Here is an 18,468-nt window from a genome sequence, read left to right as displayed (position 1 = left end):
AAATGTCATCTGCGAGGCATAAACCTAGATAAGATACTGGTTCAAAAAATAAAAGTAAGAGAAAAGGAGGGAAGGAAAGGAAGGAGGAAGAGACAGAGAAAGAAGGAAAGAAGGATGGTGAACCTATAAAATACATCTTGGGGACAATGGAGAAATTTGATTATTAACTGAATATTACACAATATATAGGAGTGATTCTTAATTTTGTTAGTACACATGTATTTTAAGGATTTTATTTATTTATTCATGAGAGACACAGCAAAAGAGGTAGAGACATAGGCAGAGGGAGAAACAGACTCCATGCAGGGAGCCCAACGTGGGACTCGATCTCAGGACCCTGGGATCACGCCCTGAGCCAAAGGCAGACGCTCAACCATCGAGCCACCCAGGTACCCCAATTTTGTTAGTCTATTTATGTAAGACAGTGTGTCTTTATTTTTTTAAAGATCTTATTTATTCATGAGAGACACACAGAGAGAGGCAGAGACACAGGCAGAGGGAGAAGCAGGCTCCCTGTGGGGAGCTCAATGCAGGACTTGATCCCAGGACCCTGGGAACATGCCCTGAGTCAAAGGCAGCCGCTCAACCACTGCGCCACCCAGGTGCCCCGACAGTGTGTCTTTAGACTATGAAGATGCATGCTGAAGGCTTTAGGGATGATTTGCTTTGAAATGGCTTGGCAAAAACAAAAACAAAAAACAGAACAAAGCAAATAGGGGAAAATACTAATCATTGAATTTAAGTGCCAGAGAAAGGAAAGGTCTTTGCTCCATTCCATTCATTCATTCTAATAATTAGAATTATTGTTTATGATTTTTTAAAGTTTATTTTAATTTTTTAAAATATTTTATTTTATTATTATTTATTTATTTATTCATAAGAGACAGAGAGAGAGAGGCAGAGATACAGGCAGAGGGAGAAGCAGGCTCCATGCCGGGAGCCTGATGTGGGACTCGATCCCGGGCCTCCAAGATCACACCCTGGGCTGAAGGTGGCTTTTTTGAGAGAGGGCGTGCTTGAGCAGGGAGGGGGGAGGGGCAGAGTGGGAGAGTGGGAGAGTGGGGGGGAGGGAGAGAGAGAGAGAGAGAGAGAGAGAGAATCTCAAGCAGGTTCCACACCCAGCACAGAGTCCGACATGGGTTTTGATCCCAGGACCCTGAGATCATGACCTGAGCCCAAATCAAGAGTCGGATGCTTCAGCAACTGAACCACCCAATTGCCTCTGTTTGGAATTTCTGAAATAATAGCGTAAAAGAAAGAAAGCAAAATTCTGCCCATCTTCTGATCAAAACATCATCTTTCACTCCTGGTTACCTTGATTTCTGGACAAGAATAAAGGCCTCTGTCCCTCTCCTAGACCCACAGCCTTCGAGTCTCTGGTAGGACTGCTCTCTCTTATTGAGCTGGAGCTCCTTGGAGCAAGAACCCGTTGTATTTGCCATAAGTCTCCGGTCTCAACCATGGTGCCAGGCACATACCAGGGCTTAACAGCAAACACTAAGGGGTTCTGCATGCCAGGCACTGTGAAAGTCATCAGTTTTATGGACCCTCCCCCCAAGTGAATGAGTGGATGAAGTGGCTATTAGCATCCCATTCTACAGATGGGGAAGCTGAGGCTCAGAGAGGTTAAGTGACTTGCCAAAGGTGAACCTTCTCCTAAGTGGTGGAGTCACATCTGGCTCTAGGCCTTGGCTGACCCGAAAGCCAAGTTACTGTGTCCAAAATGAATAATCTAAACTCAGTCCTTAACACCTTGATAAGCTAGGTGGGGCTGACCACTCCAACTTTGTGGGGGCAGGAGGTGGGCCAGAAGGGGGTAGGGGATGTCCCCAAGGGCTGAACAAGGAAGAGCACAGTTGTACTTTATGTTTTGACACCATATGGGCATAAACTCACTTAGTTCTCAACTGTCCTCATGGTGGGGATGAAGGGAGGTAGTGTAGCCTTGTGGTCATGAGCTCAGACTCCAAGGCCAATGGCTGGGGCAAAGCCAGGTTCCCCCACTTCTTGGCTGGTAATCCTCAGAAAATTACTTACTTCATGCATTCCTTAGTTTCCTCATCCATAAAATGGACCGTGATAGTGGTGTTTTGCTTACAGGTCGGGTCTTGGTGGCCTCAGTTAATCATACAAAGTGCTTAAAACAGAACCTGTCTCAGAGTGTGAACTCAGACAGGTAGGGAAGCTGCCCAAGATCACAAAGGAGTGCCAGAACCAGGACCATCTGATTCCAAAACCTTTGCTTTCTAAATATTTCTTTGGAGCAAAGTCTGGGGCCAGGGGAGCAAGGGTCTTAACCCTCCAAATCCCTGGCTCAGCCTGGCTTTTGTCATTTATGAGGGTGGGGCTTCCCAGGACTTGCCCCTTGCCTCTTTCACCTTCTCTTCCCTTCACCCCTCCCTTTCCTGCAGCCCTTTCCTTACTCCCTCTTCTTTCTCTCCTTCCCTCTTGCCCTCTTCTTCATCAGCTCCTACCTCCATGGGCAGAGCAGAAAGAACCTTGGACTTCAGTTCTTATCACATCCTGTCCCTCCCTGGACTTCAGTTTTCCCAGCTATAAGATGAGGGGCTGGGGACCCCTGGGGGGGCTCAGTGGGTGAGAGTCGGCCTTTGGCTCAGGTCATGATCCTCAGGGTCCTGGGGTCGAGTCCTGCATCTGGCTCTCTGCATGGAGCCTGCTTCTCCCTCTGCCTGTGTCTCTGCCTCTCTCTGTGTCTCTGATGAATAAATAAATAAATTCTTAAAAAAAAAAAAAAAGACCAGGAACTGGACAATAGAAATGTGAAGGTCACTTGCTTTATATCTTCATGGGCTGGGACAGATTCTCGGAGACTGAGGGCAATTGGCCCATGCCACCAGTGCTCCTCTCCATTGAGAAGGAGTGTCCAGCCTCTCACCTGCACACCCCAGCAGTCTTACTGTGCTGGGTGAGAGAGTGGACCTCTGGCCTTAGGAGCTGAGACCTTTCTGCCCAGCCCAGACTAAACCAATTGGCTCCATAGCCCAGGGCAATGGCTCACAGACACATTGGTTTCCGGCTGGCTGGTAGCCAGAGACACCTAGATGGGAGTGGTGGGTTCATGGTTAACTCCTGGCACCAGGCTGGGCTAGGCGACTGCTAGACTCTTGGAGTCTCAGGGATTGTGGCCACTGTCTTCACGGAAGGCTGCCATTAAAGCAGACTGTGCTGTAGTGACACCTGCAAGCATTTCCACCTGTCTGGTGGGCGCTGGCTGGTCCTGCCTGGTCCTCCTGGCCCACCGGTAATGGAGAAAAGCTGAGAAGTCAGAGCTGTGAAGCTCCCTCCCCAGTGGGTGAGCCCACTTCTCTCCTGTGCAGAGGGAGGACTGGGGCCCCCAAGAGAGGCAGGACTTCCCCAGGGCCCCTGTGGAGTCAAGGACAAGTGGAGAGGCACCAAGTTACCCGGAAGAGGCCAGCAGCCATTCCTTGCAGGGGCCAGAGCCATGGCAGTGGTGTGCAGGAGGAAAGGAGAGGTAGAGGAGCTGGAGGCAGGGGCGCCTGGGCTCTTTTCTGCATCCTAAACTGTTACCTGCCCCTGGGTGCATCTAGTCTGTCCCCTAAACCTAGTGCTCTGAATGACCTGAGATGACCCCACCCCCTCTCTGGGCCTCAGTTTCCCTATCTGTTGCTATAAAATTGGGCTGGATCATTCTTTCAGCAAACATTGACTGGACTTGAGCCCTCACTGTTTGGCAGGCTCCATGCTGAGCTCGGGGATACACTGGTGAATGAGGCCCCCCAGGACCTGGGGCTTCAAGGGGGAAAGGCTGGGGGTCCTTCATGATGTGGGAGAGATACCTCTCCCAGGCCCTAGGGCCCCCAGTCCCTCCTGGCTTGCTGGCAGCCACACTCTCTACCCTGTGCTGCCCACTTAGGGCTGGGCCAGGTGCCAGCTCGGGGGTAGGTAGTGGGGGCACAGGCCGGAGAGAAGGGGGGTGAAGGCCTGGGGCTGGGCCCAGCCGCCCCGCCCCCGCCCGGCCCGCCGCCGGTTCCTTGGCAACATCCCGAGGAATCCAGCCTGCACACGGGCTCCCTTCCTCTCCCCTCCCACCGCCCGCCTGCTGCGGGGCTGGAGGCGGAGGCAGAGGCAGCAAGCCCCATTATAAAAAGCCATCATAAAAGCGACGGAGCTCCGGCGGCGAGGGGACAGCGAGAGGACCGCGCGACCCCGGCGCCCCCAGCCATGGCTCCTCCACCTCTCTCGTGGCTGCTCCGCTTGGCTGCCCTCTGCCATCTGACCGCGCTGCTGGCCGGTGAGTGGGGTGGCCTGCTGCAGCAGCTGGGTAGGGGAGCCCCCGCCCCCCTTCTGCCCTTCAGGCCTGATATGGGGGGGCCGCCCCCACTGGGTAAGGTCCACAGCAGCCCCTTCCAAAGGTGGGGGGGCGGGCTCCTCCCTGACTCCAGATTCGGGGCTGCCCCTGCCGCTAGAAGATTGCCCGTCTCCGGAGCCTGGCTGCCTGGCCCAGTGAGCGAGGTGGCTACTGCTTGGCAGTGCAGAGATGTGGTGCGGGTGCCACGAGGGAGCCAGGCACAAAGGGGGTGTTGGGGGGGGACAGGGAGCTTGAGGAGGTTCTCCCTGGGCACTGGGGTGGGAAGCCCTGGCTGACAGTGGGCTGGGTATCCCTCCCTGGGGTTCATGTGTAACCCGAAGCTCCAGACTCCTGAGTCTCAAGTCACAGGATTTTCTCCTAGCCCCGATTTTGAGTAGGGGGCCCAGGACCAGTAGAGACCAAGGTCATTGCAGATCACAGATTGGGTTTGTTGCTGCTGCCCTGGTCTGTAGCGCCCATCCCTCTGCCTGTGTCTCGACCATGCTACCGTCCTCCTCCTCCAAGCACAGTTTAGAAACTGCTTTCACGTCCAGGTACCTGCTCCCTGGAGCCCGGGACCTGGTAGGGCAGGATGTAGTCATACCAGCGACGTGATCACGATGGAGGCCCAGGGAGGTTTAGAAACTGGCCTGAGAATGCGTAGCCAGCAAGTAGGGCAGGAGGGAGCATGGCTGCATGCTTACCACCTCTGTGGGCCACATGGCCTCTGAGAACTCTTTGAGCCACATTATCTGGCAGGTTGAGGCTCCGAGAGGCTAGGAGCCTGCCTTGGGGCACACAGCAAGCCTGGGAGAATGAAAAAGATCTCAAGCTTCCAGGACACTCCAATGGAGCACACTGCCTTGCCTTTCAAATCCCTCTATGTGGGGGAAACCAACCAGCAGGCCAGGGAGCAGGTGTGGGGGTGTAGCAGAAGCCAGGGGCTGCTGGTCCCTTGCTTTCTGGCCTTAAACCCTGAGGCCAGGGGTGTTTAGAGGTAGTGAGCACTAGAAAACACAGATGGAGGTGGCTTTGCCATAGCCATGACCCAGAATGGGGTCTTGCCTTCTTTGGGCTCAGCTACTGTACCTTTAAATATAGCTATTGCCTCTGATGAGAAGGGGCTTCAAAGCCTATGAGAGCGTTTTGGCAGTGGGAGGAGGAAGATTACTTATAGCCTGGCAGTGGGTGCAAGGGGGATGGGGAGGGGGGGAGGACCTGAGGCTTTAATCAGGTTTCTGCCCTAATCTTTGTCACCTACTTTGCTGGAAGACACTCACACTATTTCAACCTCTGTGAGCTTCAGTTTTACCCCTTCCTTCTGGCATTTGGCCAGGCCCACCTTGGAGGTCCTCACCCACACTGTGGTCTGTGGCTCTGAGAGACCTCCCGGGAGCCCCTGCAGGACTAGAGGGAGTCCTGAAGTCGGAGAGGCCCCCAAGGGGTTCTGGGGTTCCGGTGCGGTGGCTGCTGTTCGAGCTGGCGCAGGACAGCTAGGTCAGTCCCCAAATGTGGGCTTGCGGGGCTGTGTCAGGCGTGAGGCTCCTCTGCTTTATATAACAAACCTGCAGATACAAGTCAGAGCAGAGAATTTTCTCCCCGAGCACTGACGCATTCACTCCTACTCAAGCCCCAGCAAGAAAGAGGGAAAAAAAAAAATCTGTTTTAAGCTGCTGTAGTCTGCCTCCTGATTAGCTGTGGGGGCGGATGGGGAAGGCAGGGGAGGATAAATTCAGAGCATCAGATCCAGGCCCCCTGTGGAATTTAAATAAAAATTCCTCTATTTCTTCATTGGTTACAATTTTAATGTCACAAAGTGCTTCTTTGTGCATTTTGCTTATTCACTGAACAAATATTTATTGGACATCAACAATGTGCCAGGCACTGTTGTAGGTGCTGAGGCCACATCAATGAATAAAGCTGCCAAAGATTCCAGACCTCGGAGTGCCGAACACCAACTGGGGAAGACAAGATGATACAAAGAATAAATTAGTAAATGGTTTAGTCTGTTACAAAAATAGGCTGAGATTTTTAAAAAGTATATGGAGACTAGGGGTTGCAGGGGGAGGTGTTGAAATTTTAAGTAGGGGTCAGAGAAGGCTTTTGGAGAAGGGGACGTTGAGGAAGGTGTGGGTATCTCTAACGCAGTGGTTCTCAATGGGTGATTTGACCTCCCAGGGGGCATTTGGCAATTTCTGGAGTCATTTTTGTTATTACAGATGTCCCAACATTTTGGGTTGGGGGATGCTCAGAAATTTAGTGGGTAGAGGCCGGGTGTGATGGCAAATGTCCTACAGGCACAAGACAGTTCCACGACAAAGAGTTACCTGGTCCAAAACATCAATGGTGTTACTGTCAAGTAAACCCTACTGTAAGGGTCCAGATGTTTAAACATCTTTATTCTCACAACCACCCTGTGAAATAGATATTATCATGTCCATTTTACAGGTAAGGGAACTGAGGCTTAGAGAGCCTAAGTGACTTGTCCAGGACACATACCTGAACAATAGCTCAAGATCTCTATCACCTTGCCAAGAGAGAGACCCAGAACATTCTTGTCTTTTCCTGTCTGTAAGCCTCTTAGCAGTCCTTGAGGTCCATACCTCCTCCAAGAAGCCTCGCTTGATTACTTGCAGTAATCAAGGGAGGTGGTCTCTCCCTTGTGCAAATCTCGGCACGTTTGGGGATATATTCTGGAACATGGTGTTTCTGCCTGGTGTTTAAGTCTATTTAGAACAACGAGATGTCTAGAGGCTGGGGAGGAAAATAAGATCTGCCACTAAGCAGCTGTGTGGCTTTGAGCAAGTCATTTAACCTCTCTGATTTTCAGCTTCTGCATCAATAAAATGGGGGTAATAATACTCCCTTTGCAGAGATCTTGGGAATTAATGAGAACAGGTGTGCGTGTGCTAAGCACATAGTCCAGTACACAGTAGGTGCTCACTTAAGCTAAGCTCTGGCACTTTGTGGGCCTGTCTTGGGTGCCCTTCAGGCTGAGACCTTGTGAGGGCAGAGACAGGCCTCCATCTCACTATGCCTTACAGCACCCAGCACAGGGAAGAGGGAACGTCAGTGTTTTTTGTTTGAGTAAACGCTGCAAGCTGATGGTGTTTATTGGGATGTACTCTCTAAGCTCAGCACCAGTACCAATGGGAGAAAAAGCTCAGGGTTAAGGATAAGAGTACCTGGATCTTTATAGATACTCAAAAGTAATTCAAACAGATGTTGGCTGAATGAGGAAATGGATAGATAGATGGATGGATGGATGGGCAGATAGAGAGATAGGTGAAGGAATAAGTAGAATGAGACATTTAATGAATAATTGGTTGAGTATCCACTTTGTGCTGGGAAGCACTGTGACACTAAAACTGACAAGGTCCCTGCCTTCTGAAACTCATGTGGCAGTAAATGGCTGGCTGGCTGGAGGCACTATCTCCAATTACAGAAGGGAAAACTGACAAGAAGTCCCCCCTCAAGTTGGTTACACAGCCATTCCCATGTGAAACCAAGAACAGAGCCTGGCCAAGGGCATGCAGACCCTGTGGTAGAGAGTGGGGACAACGGGGAAAAGGCTGACTTTGAGACTATTTAAAGCCCTGGAAGTAAGCAGTGGTCTTCTCTATCCTAGGATATAGGGTCAAGAGAGTAGACTGACCAATACCTAGCATCACCCTCCTGCCCAATGGCAGCCTCCCCCTGGCTCCAAGTGACCTAAGGGCACTGTTTTGGGGAGCTTCCTCAGGAAGACACCTGCCAGGCCAATGCATGGAGCTGCTTCCTGGCTCTATTCAGCAGGGCCTGGGGAGTATGCAGCGGAGTCATTCCAAAGTCCCCTGGGGTGGGTGGGGGAGGGGGTGTTGGAGAAGCCAGGTGTTCAGGCAGCAAGGTAACTTTCACATCCTGGTTCCTCAGAGAGAAAAGGCAGCCTGTGACTCAGGGACCAGCCACTGGAGTGCTTCCTGCCCACCCCAGGAGTTGCTAATGCTACCCCTTGACGGCCCAGGCCAGTGCAGCCCTGCAAACCCTGAACCACCCTTCCACAGTCAGGGTGGGCTGAGGCTAAGGGGAGGGGATGAGCGAGGAGCAGAATATTCTAGAAAGAGTGTGTGTGTGTGCATGTGTGTGTGTGTGTTTGCACCTGTATTTGGGAAGGCAGAGCATATTTGCACATCTGCATCCATGTAACTACTTGTGCATGGCAATAAGGATCAGCAGGGGCCTCCTGGGCCCTGCCTGGCTAGAGAAGATCATTTACCTCTCTGGACTCCGCTGCCCTGAAAGTCCTGACCTCTAGAATTTTGCAAAATCCTCTGCGGTCTTGCTTTTGCCGCATCTGACCTTGACCCAGATCTAAAACTCAAGCTCTTCTTTGTTGTTTTTTTTTTAATAACCCCTCTTGAGCTGATAACCAGGCTAGAATAACTTTTGCCAGAGATTTTAGAGGAAGGAGGAAGGAGAAAAAGCAATACAAACAACTTCAAATATTTATATAAATTATTTGGGTTCTCGGGCGCCTGGGTAGTTAAGTGTCTGATTCTTGATTTCGGCTCAGGTCATGATCTCAGGGTCATGACATCAAGCCCTGCATCAAGCCCTGCATCAGGCTCCACACTCAGCAGGGAGTCAGCTTGAGATTCTCTCTCCCTCTCCTTTGACCGCTCCCCCTGCTTGTGCATGTGCATGCTCTGTCTCTCTCTATCTCTCTCTAAAACAAATAAATAAATCTTTAAAACATACTTGAGTTCTCAACTGTCTGTTCGGTCACCCCATCCTGTCCTGGGGTTTCTCCCTGGCTCCATGCCATTGGCAGGCCCCTAGCCATCCCACTCTGCCCACCCCCCACCTGCACAGTCCCCATCTCTACTGTTCTTCCTTAACTCCTGCTCCCCTAACTTGCCCAGGGGACTCTGGCCCCCTGGTTCCCCTCAGCAATTGCTGCCAAACTCATCAGGCTCTTCATGGCAGAACAAAGGATCCCCTACTCAGTGGACTCTACCCCCCAGCCTCCTTAGAAGGTGGCAAGGTGGCTATACTTACACATTTAACACTTTTTATCTGTTACCTGGGCCTGATCATATCAACACTTTTCTGTGGTTTTGTGTGTGGGGCATGTGTGTGCCATTCTGTTTGTTGGTATATGTGTGTGTGCATATATATGTGTCATAGGGTGGGCATGTGACATGTGGCGGGCAGGAATCTGGGTGTGCTTCAGAGGTCGTGGAAATCCACGAATACGGATCAGCCTGAAAGGAAGGAATAGGGTGTGTAGGTGATGGGTGGAGGGTTGGGGGGAGAGAGTTGAGCAGGTGACTTACTGGGGTAGAGGGAGGGTGGGGGGTGCACAGAGCCAGAGGCCCACGAGAACCTGTTCCCTCACTTGCTGGCTGTGTGACCTCAGGCAGCTCCCTGTCACTCTCAGACTTGTCTTCCCTTGTGTACAATGACCACCACCAACTTAATTTTAAAAATTAAACCCTCAATGTTTAGCAGGCTATAGGAGCTTCATTAGTGAGAATTCATTTTTTCATTAATTTTTATAACATCCCTATGAGGTAGATACTATCATTGTCCCTATTGTACAGGTGGGGAAACTGAGGCATTGAGTGGCCTGGTGGGTGGGATGGGTGGCTAAAGTCAAGGGGGCCCTGAAGACGAGGGTGTGCAGGGTAGCAGCTGCGGCTTGGATGGTGTGGCCGGCACGAGTTGGCTTGGGACTGGGAAGCCAGATGCCCCTGGACAGTCCTGCTGATTGGGGACCTCTGTGGGCTCAGGACAGCACCTCGGTGTGAAGAAATGCAACGTCACCTGCAACAAGATGACCTCGGAGATCCCGGTGGCCTTACTGGTCCACTACCAACGAAATCAAGAGTCCTGCGGGAAGCCTGCCATCATGTACGTACTGGCCTTCTGGCTTCTACTCATCCCTGTCCACATCCTTTCTCTTCATCTGGGCTCCTGCCAAGGGCCTCAGCAAATTGCTCCTCCTGCTCCTGGCCTCCCGGCCCTTCGCTCACCTCCTTATCTGCACCCCAGGGTAAAGGTTGGGAGCAGCTTCCCGAAAGGCCCCGGGGCCTGGAGCTGCCAGGCGGTGTATATTAGTGGTACTCAAACCTGCTGGATTTCTTGGGGGAGGTCAAGCGTTGTGGTCTCAGAGCATAGGCTCCAGACTCTTACTGATGGGGTACAAATCCTGGCTTCAACATTCACAGGTGGGGTGGCCCTACCCCCTGGGCGTTCGTTTCCTTATCTGCAAAATGAGTAGTTGGGAGGATGAAGGGGAATGATGCAAGTAAGCAGCTTGGCAGGGTGCCTGGAAGCTGCTGCAATAGGAAAGCAGAGATTATCACACTTGACAGCCCAAGTAACAGGATCCCTGTGAGACTTTGGGGAGGGGTCAACCAGAGCCACTCCCCACCCCCTTGGCCACTTTGGCTGCTTGCTCTGCTGGGGCCCCTCCTGGGTACCGCCCAGTCGCCCAGTTTTGAGGCCTTTTTGTAGACTGGCCCTTGGGCCTGGCATCAGGACACGGCTGGCAGGTTCTCCAAGTGGAAGGGTCAGCTAAAAGAAGTCGGATGCTTCATTCCACCGACTATGCAGTTGCTAAGAGGGGCAAGGGTGCTACTGCCTGACCTTTCCTCTCCTCTGTTGAGGCTTGCTTCTCCCAGACTCCCCCTTTGCTTCTGTTTTCTAGGTAAAGAGGAAGTGGGAAACCCCAGGGAGGGGAGTGTGGCCCTGGGTCCTACCCTGGGTCCCACCTCGCCTGTGGGGACCTGAAGGGTCATGCTTGCTTCCTGCACTTCTCTGGCTTCCCAGCATGCCAGAGCCATGCACATGCACATTACCGCTCTGAGCCTCGGTTTTCTCATCTGTAAAATGGGGATGGTCATGGTAGCCACCTCTCAGAATGGGTGGGAGTTTTAAATGGCAAAATGCCTAGCCCAGTGGTGTGGAGCACGAGCCCCAGTCAGCTCTGAGCTGTGTTCTTGGCAGTCAGGCACATACACACAAGCGTCAGAGGAAGGTCAAGATTTGGATGGCACTAGGAGTCCTAATGGGATCCCCCATATATTATATGTGTCTGTAGCTCACTAAGTGTGCTCTCAGCCTAAGGATATACACTAAGAGGTAGAGGTCCGGGGGCAGCCTATAACTAAGGGAGTGGTGGAAGAAGACATTTGAGTCAGCTCTTTCCAGAGAAATGAGGCCCCGCCCCTGAGCTCACCAGTCACACACCTGGCAGTAGGGAACATCTGTTGACAGCCCCCCATAATCAGGAGACACAGCCCAGAGCCCCCTGCCTTAATGGTGAAGACATTATTGTTATGATTTTCAGCTATTACTCTGAGTATCCTAAAGAGCCAGGTGCTTTACATAATTTTCTTTTTCTTTCCTTTTTTTTTTTTTAATAAAAACACAGAAGTGGGGTGACCAGCTTGTCCCAGTTTTCTGGGACTTTCACCAACAGCCCTGTGTCTTAAGGACCCCCTCAGTCCCAGCTCTTCTGGGGACGCTGGTCACCCTACAGAGAGTAGGTATGCTAGCTCTGTTTCTCAGGCAAGGACACGGAAGTTCTAGAAGTCAAGCTGCCTGAGCTAATCAGCTCGCAGCTCACAGCTCACAGCTCGTGGCTAATAGGTAATAAGTGGTGGGAGCAGGATTCCAGCTGGGTCTGTTCACCTGCAGAGCTTTTATACGGTGCTCCTACTCCACATGGCATCTAGGCATCACTGGGTTCCTGTTTTCCTTCCTTGTAGCTTGAAGACGAAACAGAACAGAATCTTCTGTGCTGATCCAAAGGAGAGATGGGTTCAGAAAGCCATAGCACATCTAGAACACCAGATTGCTGTTACAATTCGAAATGGCGGCACATTCGAGAAGCAAATTGGTGTGGGTGAGCCCAGGACCACCCCAGCCACCAGGGGAATGGACTGGTCTGCGGTCACAGAGCCCAAATCCACCCAGGAGAACAGTGGCCAGGAGGCACAGAGGGCCTCGGGAACTTCCCCAGAGCTGTCAACGGGAGTGGCTGATTCCAGGGGGACCAGGTTCCCCTCCACTTCAAAGGCTCCGGATGGAGGACCACCAGCTGGGTCCCAGAAAACCGAGTTTTTCAACGCTGCTACCCTCACTGCCACAACGTCCCAGCAGAGTTCTGCTGCCTACAAACCTGGGTCGGGCCTCTGGACTGAGGGAAAGGCATCTGAGGCCCTCCCCACCCAGGCCTCCTCCACCCAGGCCTCCTCCACCCAGGCCCCCTCCACCCAGACCCCCTCCACCCAGGCCTCCTCCACCCAGGCCCCCCCCACCCAGGCCCCCTCCACCCAGACCCTCCCTACCCACGCTCCCCCTACCCATGCCCCCCCTACCCACACCCCCACCATTTCACACACAGCCTCAGAGAACAGGGTTGACCCCGAAGGCCGACCTGTGTGGATCAAGGGAGACAATCCCACGCCAGAGAATTCTCTAGGGCCCAAGGAGATGAGTCCCCTTTCAGCTCACATGGATGCTTTCAGGGGGCCTGATCACACACCCCATCTCTCCACAGTCCTTGTCTCCTCTCCAGGTGTCCCCAGCAGGGAGCCAGTGGCCTCAGGCAGCTGGGTCTCCAAGGCTGAGGAGCCCATCCACGCTACCGTGGACCCCCAGAGGCTGGGTATCCTCATCACTCCTGTCCCCGACTCCCAGGCAGCTACCCGGAGGCAGGCAGTAGGGCTGTTGGCCTTCCTTGGCCTCCTCTTCTGCCTGGGTGTGGCCATGTTTGCCTATCAAAGCCTCCAGGGCTGTTCCCGCAAGATGGCAGGGGACATGGTGGAGGGGCTTCGCTACGTCCCCCGGAGCTGTGGCAGTAACTCGTATGTCCTGGTGCCCGTGTGAGCTGCCCACCTGCCTGCATCCAGTTCTTCAACTCAGACAGCTGCCTGGGGTCCCCCGTCCTCATACCCACCCTCACCCAAGGGCCTGACCTGAGCCGGGATGATCAGAGCAAGGAGGCAGGATCTTCCACATGCAACTGCTCCCAGCTCCCGGGCATAGCCCAGGAGGCCACTCCTGACCACTGTTGACCCCTTGGGGACAGAAGTAGTGGCCTCTGCAGTTCACTCCAACGTCCCCAAGTCAGGAACCTTCTGCTGCTGGCTGGTTAGAGGTTCCCTTTGACACAGTCCCAGACCCGATGAACAATTATTTATTGAAAAATACCCAGCCCGTCTGGTTTCACGTCCCCATGTGGTACCACGGTCACCCCGTCTCACCAGTGAGCCTCAGGCCAGGCCCCTTTTGCCCCCCTCCCTCAGTCATCGTGTCTCTTGGTCCCACTGCGGTCGCCAGTCACCCCGGCCACCTGCGGTGCTATCTCTACCCCCCACCCTGCCCCCTGTACACCGCCCACACCAGGCCTGGGACCTGTCTTTTCCTGCATGAGCCCAGTGTGGTGTTCCCTGGGCCTGCTCCCAGGAAGGCTCTGCCCTCAAGCACTTTGGGGAGGGCAGATGAAGTGATCCAGTGGCTTTGATTATTTTTCTTCTTCTCAGCTGAAGCCCTGTGGAAGGAACATGGGCTGTGGGTGTGAAGGTTGGGCTTCTGGTCCCAGGTCCACCACCAACCCAGCAAGACGTCCATACCTCTGGTTTTCCATCTGTAGAAGGAAAGACACATGGCAGATGTATGACAATAACCTGCCCCCCATGGACATCACTAAGCAGTCCAGAGACTTCTTTTCCTGGATGTGGGGTGTTCTCACCACAGAACACCTAGCCCGTCTTCATCCGGGGAGGCTGGCACACTGGGGGTCCTGTGATTCAGGGGGGGGGGGTAGAGGTGCAGGAAGTGTTCTGAAATCCCAGATCCTGCCCCCTGGGAGAAAGTCAGCTCTGCGGGCCCCCTGAGCGGGGCTGGGCTGGGGTGCTTGAGGGGGCCCCTTATCCCTGCCTGGCTTTGAGAGCAGCCCTCCCAGCATCCAGCGGGCTCACAGGGACGTGGAGACAGCTCGCCTGACGCAGGGCAGGCTGAGGAGGAGGGGAGGCCTGCAGGCTCTGGGGAAGGCTGAGGTGCTCAGGGAAAGGAATCCAGGTTGGGGGCGGGTGGTGGTAGGAAGCTGCAGGGAGCAGCCCCATGCCCTTGGCAGGGACCTGGGCCCAGCATCTCCTGTTTATTTCCTGCAGCCTGGCTTCCCCTTCCACCTCTCTCGCTCCCTCAAAACACTGCTGTCCCCATTCTAGGATCTTCCCTCACCTCCTGCCCACCACAGGCAGGGTCAGGGATTTCCAGGACATTTTCCATGAGATCAGAAGCCACCATTGAAACCTGAGGTTTTGTGTTTACCTCTGAAAGAGACTCCGTCCTGTGGGGAGGGAAGTTGTGGGCACAAAATCAGGGGTTCCCTTTTTGGCTGCTGGGGCTACAGGCCTCACCCCTCAGGGTCCCTGCTGGCAGCTCCCAACCTTCCTCTGATTGTCCCCATGGATGACCGTTGCCTTCCACCTGGGGAGCCTCCCAGGGGCAGCCTGGGTGACACTCTACTTGGCAGAGGGATGGCCAGGGGAAGCAGACACAGCCCTGGTCCACAGGGAGGGTGCAGCCATGCTGTTCCATGCTGTTCCACCTGGCCCTCCTGCACCCTCTGCTGGGCATGACGTGGGATACTGGGGCCTGCCTGGGTGGGGGTGGGGGGTTGCACTCTGATGGCTCAGAGGGTGGACAGCAGGTCTGAATGCACTTTTTTGGGCTCCTCCAGGCTGGGAGAGCCTTCAAGGGGTGGGCACCCATGATGGGGCCCACCCCTACTTTTGTGAGAAAGTAGCTGGGAGCAGCTAGTCACACTTCCAACGGATTTGATTAGTTCCCTCCAGCAGGACAAGGACAATTTGGGGGGAACTTCGGAAGGAGTTGGTTGATCCTTTTGCTTTTCCAACCCTATCACCAATGTCTGTTCCATTTTGTATTTTACTAATAAAATAGAAAAGTCTTGTGAATGGAATAAACTAGCTTTTTCTAGGGCAGGCTCAGCAACCAGAGCCTCAGGGGCAATGGAACGAGGGAGGGGCCAGGAATCTCTGGGTCCAGCCTCCCTAAGGCAGAACAGCTGGAACTTTTACAGTCAACAGAAGCAGCACTGGGAACAGGGGTGAGGAGGATTGAGCCCCTGGCCTGGCTCTGTTCTGCCCAGCTGTGTGACATTGGGCAGGGCCTTTACCTCTCTGAGCCTGTATAAAATCAGATGTGAGATTTCTCCTAGTGGCTCCCATCCCTGGCAGGAAGCAGAATCCCGTATAAAGTCACCCCTGCCCTTCTCCATGCCTACTAAACCACCATCTTGGGGGCCTTGGTATCACCATTAGTGATCTGATGACCCATGGGAGCAAATGGGGCCACATTTTCCTTTTTGCTGCCTTGACTCACTGCTGGTCCAGATAGAGATCAAAGAGGGATTATTTCTCAAGGGACTCTGGTATTCATAGATATGACCCAAACACAAACCTCCTAGTAGTCCCTCAGACACCCAGTGTCCTGGGGTGGCATCGTAAGGCTGTTATGTACGTTTGTGCAGGTTGGGAACTGCACCAGGTGCCACAGGCCAAGTCCAGCCTATGATTATACAGTATTTCATGGATTCTAAGATGCACATTATTTTCACATTGTGATGTCTTTGGAATTGGGATTTGTCTTACAATCAATAGCTTGTCATAGTTTAAATGATAGGTCTTGTATTCTTTACTGGTAGTTTATTAAATTAAACTAATTTAAATTAACCTAATAAACTAGTAGTTTATTAAATCAGAATGTCTCACCACTGATGGCATTTTATTTTAGTTTTTAAATTTTATTTATTTTATTTTATTTTTTGCCAGTGGCATCTTAGATTTGACATCTACATGTTGTTTTTAAAAATCAGAGGCAGCATTTAAAAATAAGGAAATTACACTCAGGAACCCACTTTTCCATGTTTTCCCAGGTGGCTCAGAAGGTCTGGATCTACTAGATGTGTCACACCTAGGATTTCAGGGGGTGAGACCCAAGCAGCTGCTGCCTCTTGGGATGGGGCAAGGCCAGGATGAACCCCACAGTCCTCTAGCCTCCCCTCAACCCCTTCGTGGTCTTGGAGCCTGTGATCATGTCAGGTGCCATTTATCATCACCATTTTCTTGTTTTTCTTAGAGCAAGGATATTTTTGTCCGAGCCCAAGTCTCCACCAAAAGTAGGACCAGGAAAAACAGATCACGATGGGCTCATGACCTTGCTTATACCCTGCTGGCTTCCTCCTTCATTTTATTACCTGCCAAACCCCATAGACATGTGGTTTGAGGTTCCTGTGGGAATCTGAGTTTACTGCCCCTGTGCGAGCCGTAAATTCTAGTACTTCCCTTAGCAGTGAGCCACAGCTTTCCCTGTGTCCCCTCAAACTCGTTTCCTCCTGCTTTTGCCCATTCCCACCTCTAATGAGGAGCTCAGAGATGAGGTCACAGGCCTCCTCCAGCCTCTCCTTGAGCCCCATCCTTCCAGCAACACGGAATATCTGCTTTGTTTTATTTTTAAACACACCCTTTGGTAAGGTTTAGAATTTCTCACGCTCCAGAAGAGGATGGAGAGTGGAAGAAACCTGTATTCGGGCTCAGGCCAGAGCAGTTCCCCAAGGGTCCTGGAGTGCTCCACGTTCCCTTGCTTACAGAGCTATGCTTGAGCCTAGGTGGTGCCCAAATTCAGGCAGCGTTTGCTGGAGACTCCGAAATCTCCTATTGGGCTGTTGGGTCTCAGAAATTCTTCAGCAATCCGCATGGGCAGGTAATGGCCACGGCTTACTGAATATTCACCACCTGCCAGGCAGTGGGCTGAATTCTTTGCGTACAACATCCACATCTTACAGGTGAGGGAAGTAAGGCTCTCAAAGCACAAAGTGATTTGCCCAGGGTCACACAGCAGCATGTCAGTGACAGAGGTAGGTGGGATGTGAACTGAGGTCTTCCTCCAGCACTTGAATCTTAGCCACCATTTCTGAAAGTATGAGCCAATGGTTTCTTTTTTTTTGTTTTTTCAAAGATTTTATTTATTTATTCATAAAAGCCACAGAGGGAAGCAGAGACACAGGCAGAGGGAAAAGTAGGCTCCCTGTGGGGAGCCCGATGTGGGACTCGATTCCAGGTCCTCCCCCCCATCATATTCTGAGGCAAAGGCAGATGCTCAACCACTGAGCCACCCAGGTGCCCTGAGCCATGGATTCTTAAAAGCACAGACACCTCACTTCAGAGCTACTTGGATCCAGACTCTGGGGATGGGAGTCTGCATCTTCAAGGTGCTGCGTGCCCCTACCCTACCCATTCTTCTCCTGCCTGCCCACTTTTGCCCTACACTGCCCTCCAAATTAGGAATTTGGCACCTAGCCAAAGTTTTAGAGCACTCTCCCCCCCTTGCCCTGCCCCTGGCACCAGGCCAGCCTACTCCATCCCCACCAAGGCTTGCAGGTCCTACTGGCCACAGCTACCCATGGACTACTCACTTTCTGTCCTTTGCTGCAAGTCCTCCTCCCTCCCCTGTGTCCTCTGTACATTCCCCAAATGGGTGAGGCCAAGCAGAAAAACAAAGAAATGAGTGGCCGGGAATTTCCAGGGTGAGGCTGAATAATAGGCGCCTGGGAGCTGCTTATATGTACACATGCTCTGCTCTTCCTATGTGTGCAAGAGCTCAGGGGACCACTAGTGCCCCATTCACGTCTGCTTAGTCATGTGCTTTCCTGGATAAAGAATGTTTCAGCTGTTAGGATTTAAGACAAGATCTAGTGCCAGGCTGACTTTAACTGACTGCAAACTTCAGTGGTTGGACCCATGCCAGATCTCCTTAATCTCACCAAACTGGTGGGAGAGATGTCCTTCTCTTAAATTCAAGGGATCTCTTGCCCCAAAGGGCAGAATAGAATTACTTGTAATGGACATCTTGGTTTGTTTTTTTTTTCCCCAATACAGGAGCAGAATATAGCATGGAGATTTCTTTTTTTTTTGTTTTGTTTTGTTTTGTTTGTTTATTTGGTTTTTTTTAGCATGGAGATTTCTGCTTGTGTGATTTTGGGCAACTTGCTTAAATTAACCTCTCTGGGCCTCAGTTTTCTCCATTGCCCACAGTGAGCTCTTGGTAAATAGAACCTATGA

The 18,468-nt window shown here is 52.4% G+C and overlaps 1 protein-coding gene across 1 annotated transcript; it reads left to right on the top strand.

Moving 5' to 3' along the window:
- Positions 1–4,065: 4,065 nt before the first annotated feature.
- On the top strand, positions 4,066–16,111 carry CX3CL1 (C-X3-C motif chemokine ligand 1). The gene is made up of 3 exons (XM_041768104.1): positions 4,066–4,273; positions 10,102–10,222; positions 12,085–16,111. Exons 1-3 carry the CDS (start codon positions 4,204–4,206, stop codon positions 13,205–13,207), a joined length of 1,314 nt encoding a protein of 437 aa, XP_041624038.1. The 5' UTR covers positions 4,066–4,203; the 3' UTR covers positions 13,208–16,111.
- The last annotated feature ends 2,357 nt before the right edge of the window (positions 16,112–18,468 follow it).

The sequence above is a fragment of the Vulpes lagopus genome, chromosome 8, assembly GCF_018345385.1.
Source record: "Vulpes lagopus strain Blue_001 chromosome 8, ASM1834538v1, whole genome shotgun sequence".
NCBI lineage: Eukaryota > Metazoa > Chordata > Mammalia > Carnivora > Canidae > Vulpes > Vulpes lagopus.
This window is presented reverse-complemented; position numbering and strand designations above follow the sequence as displayed.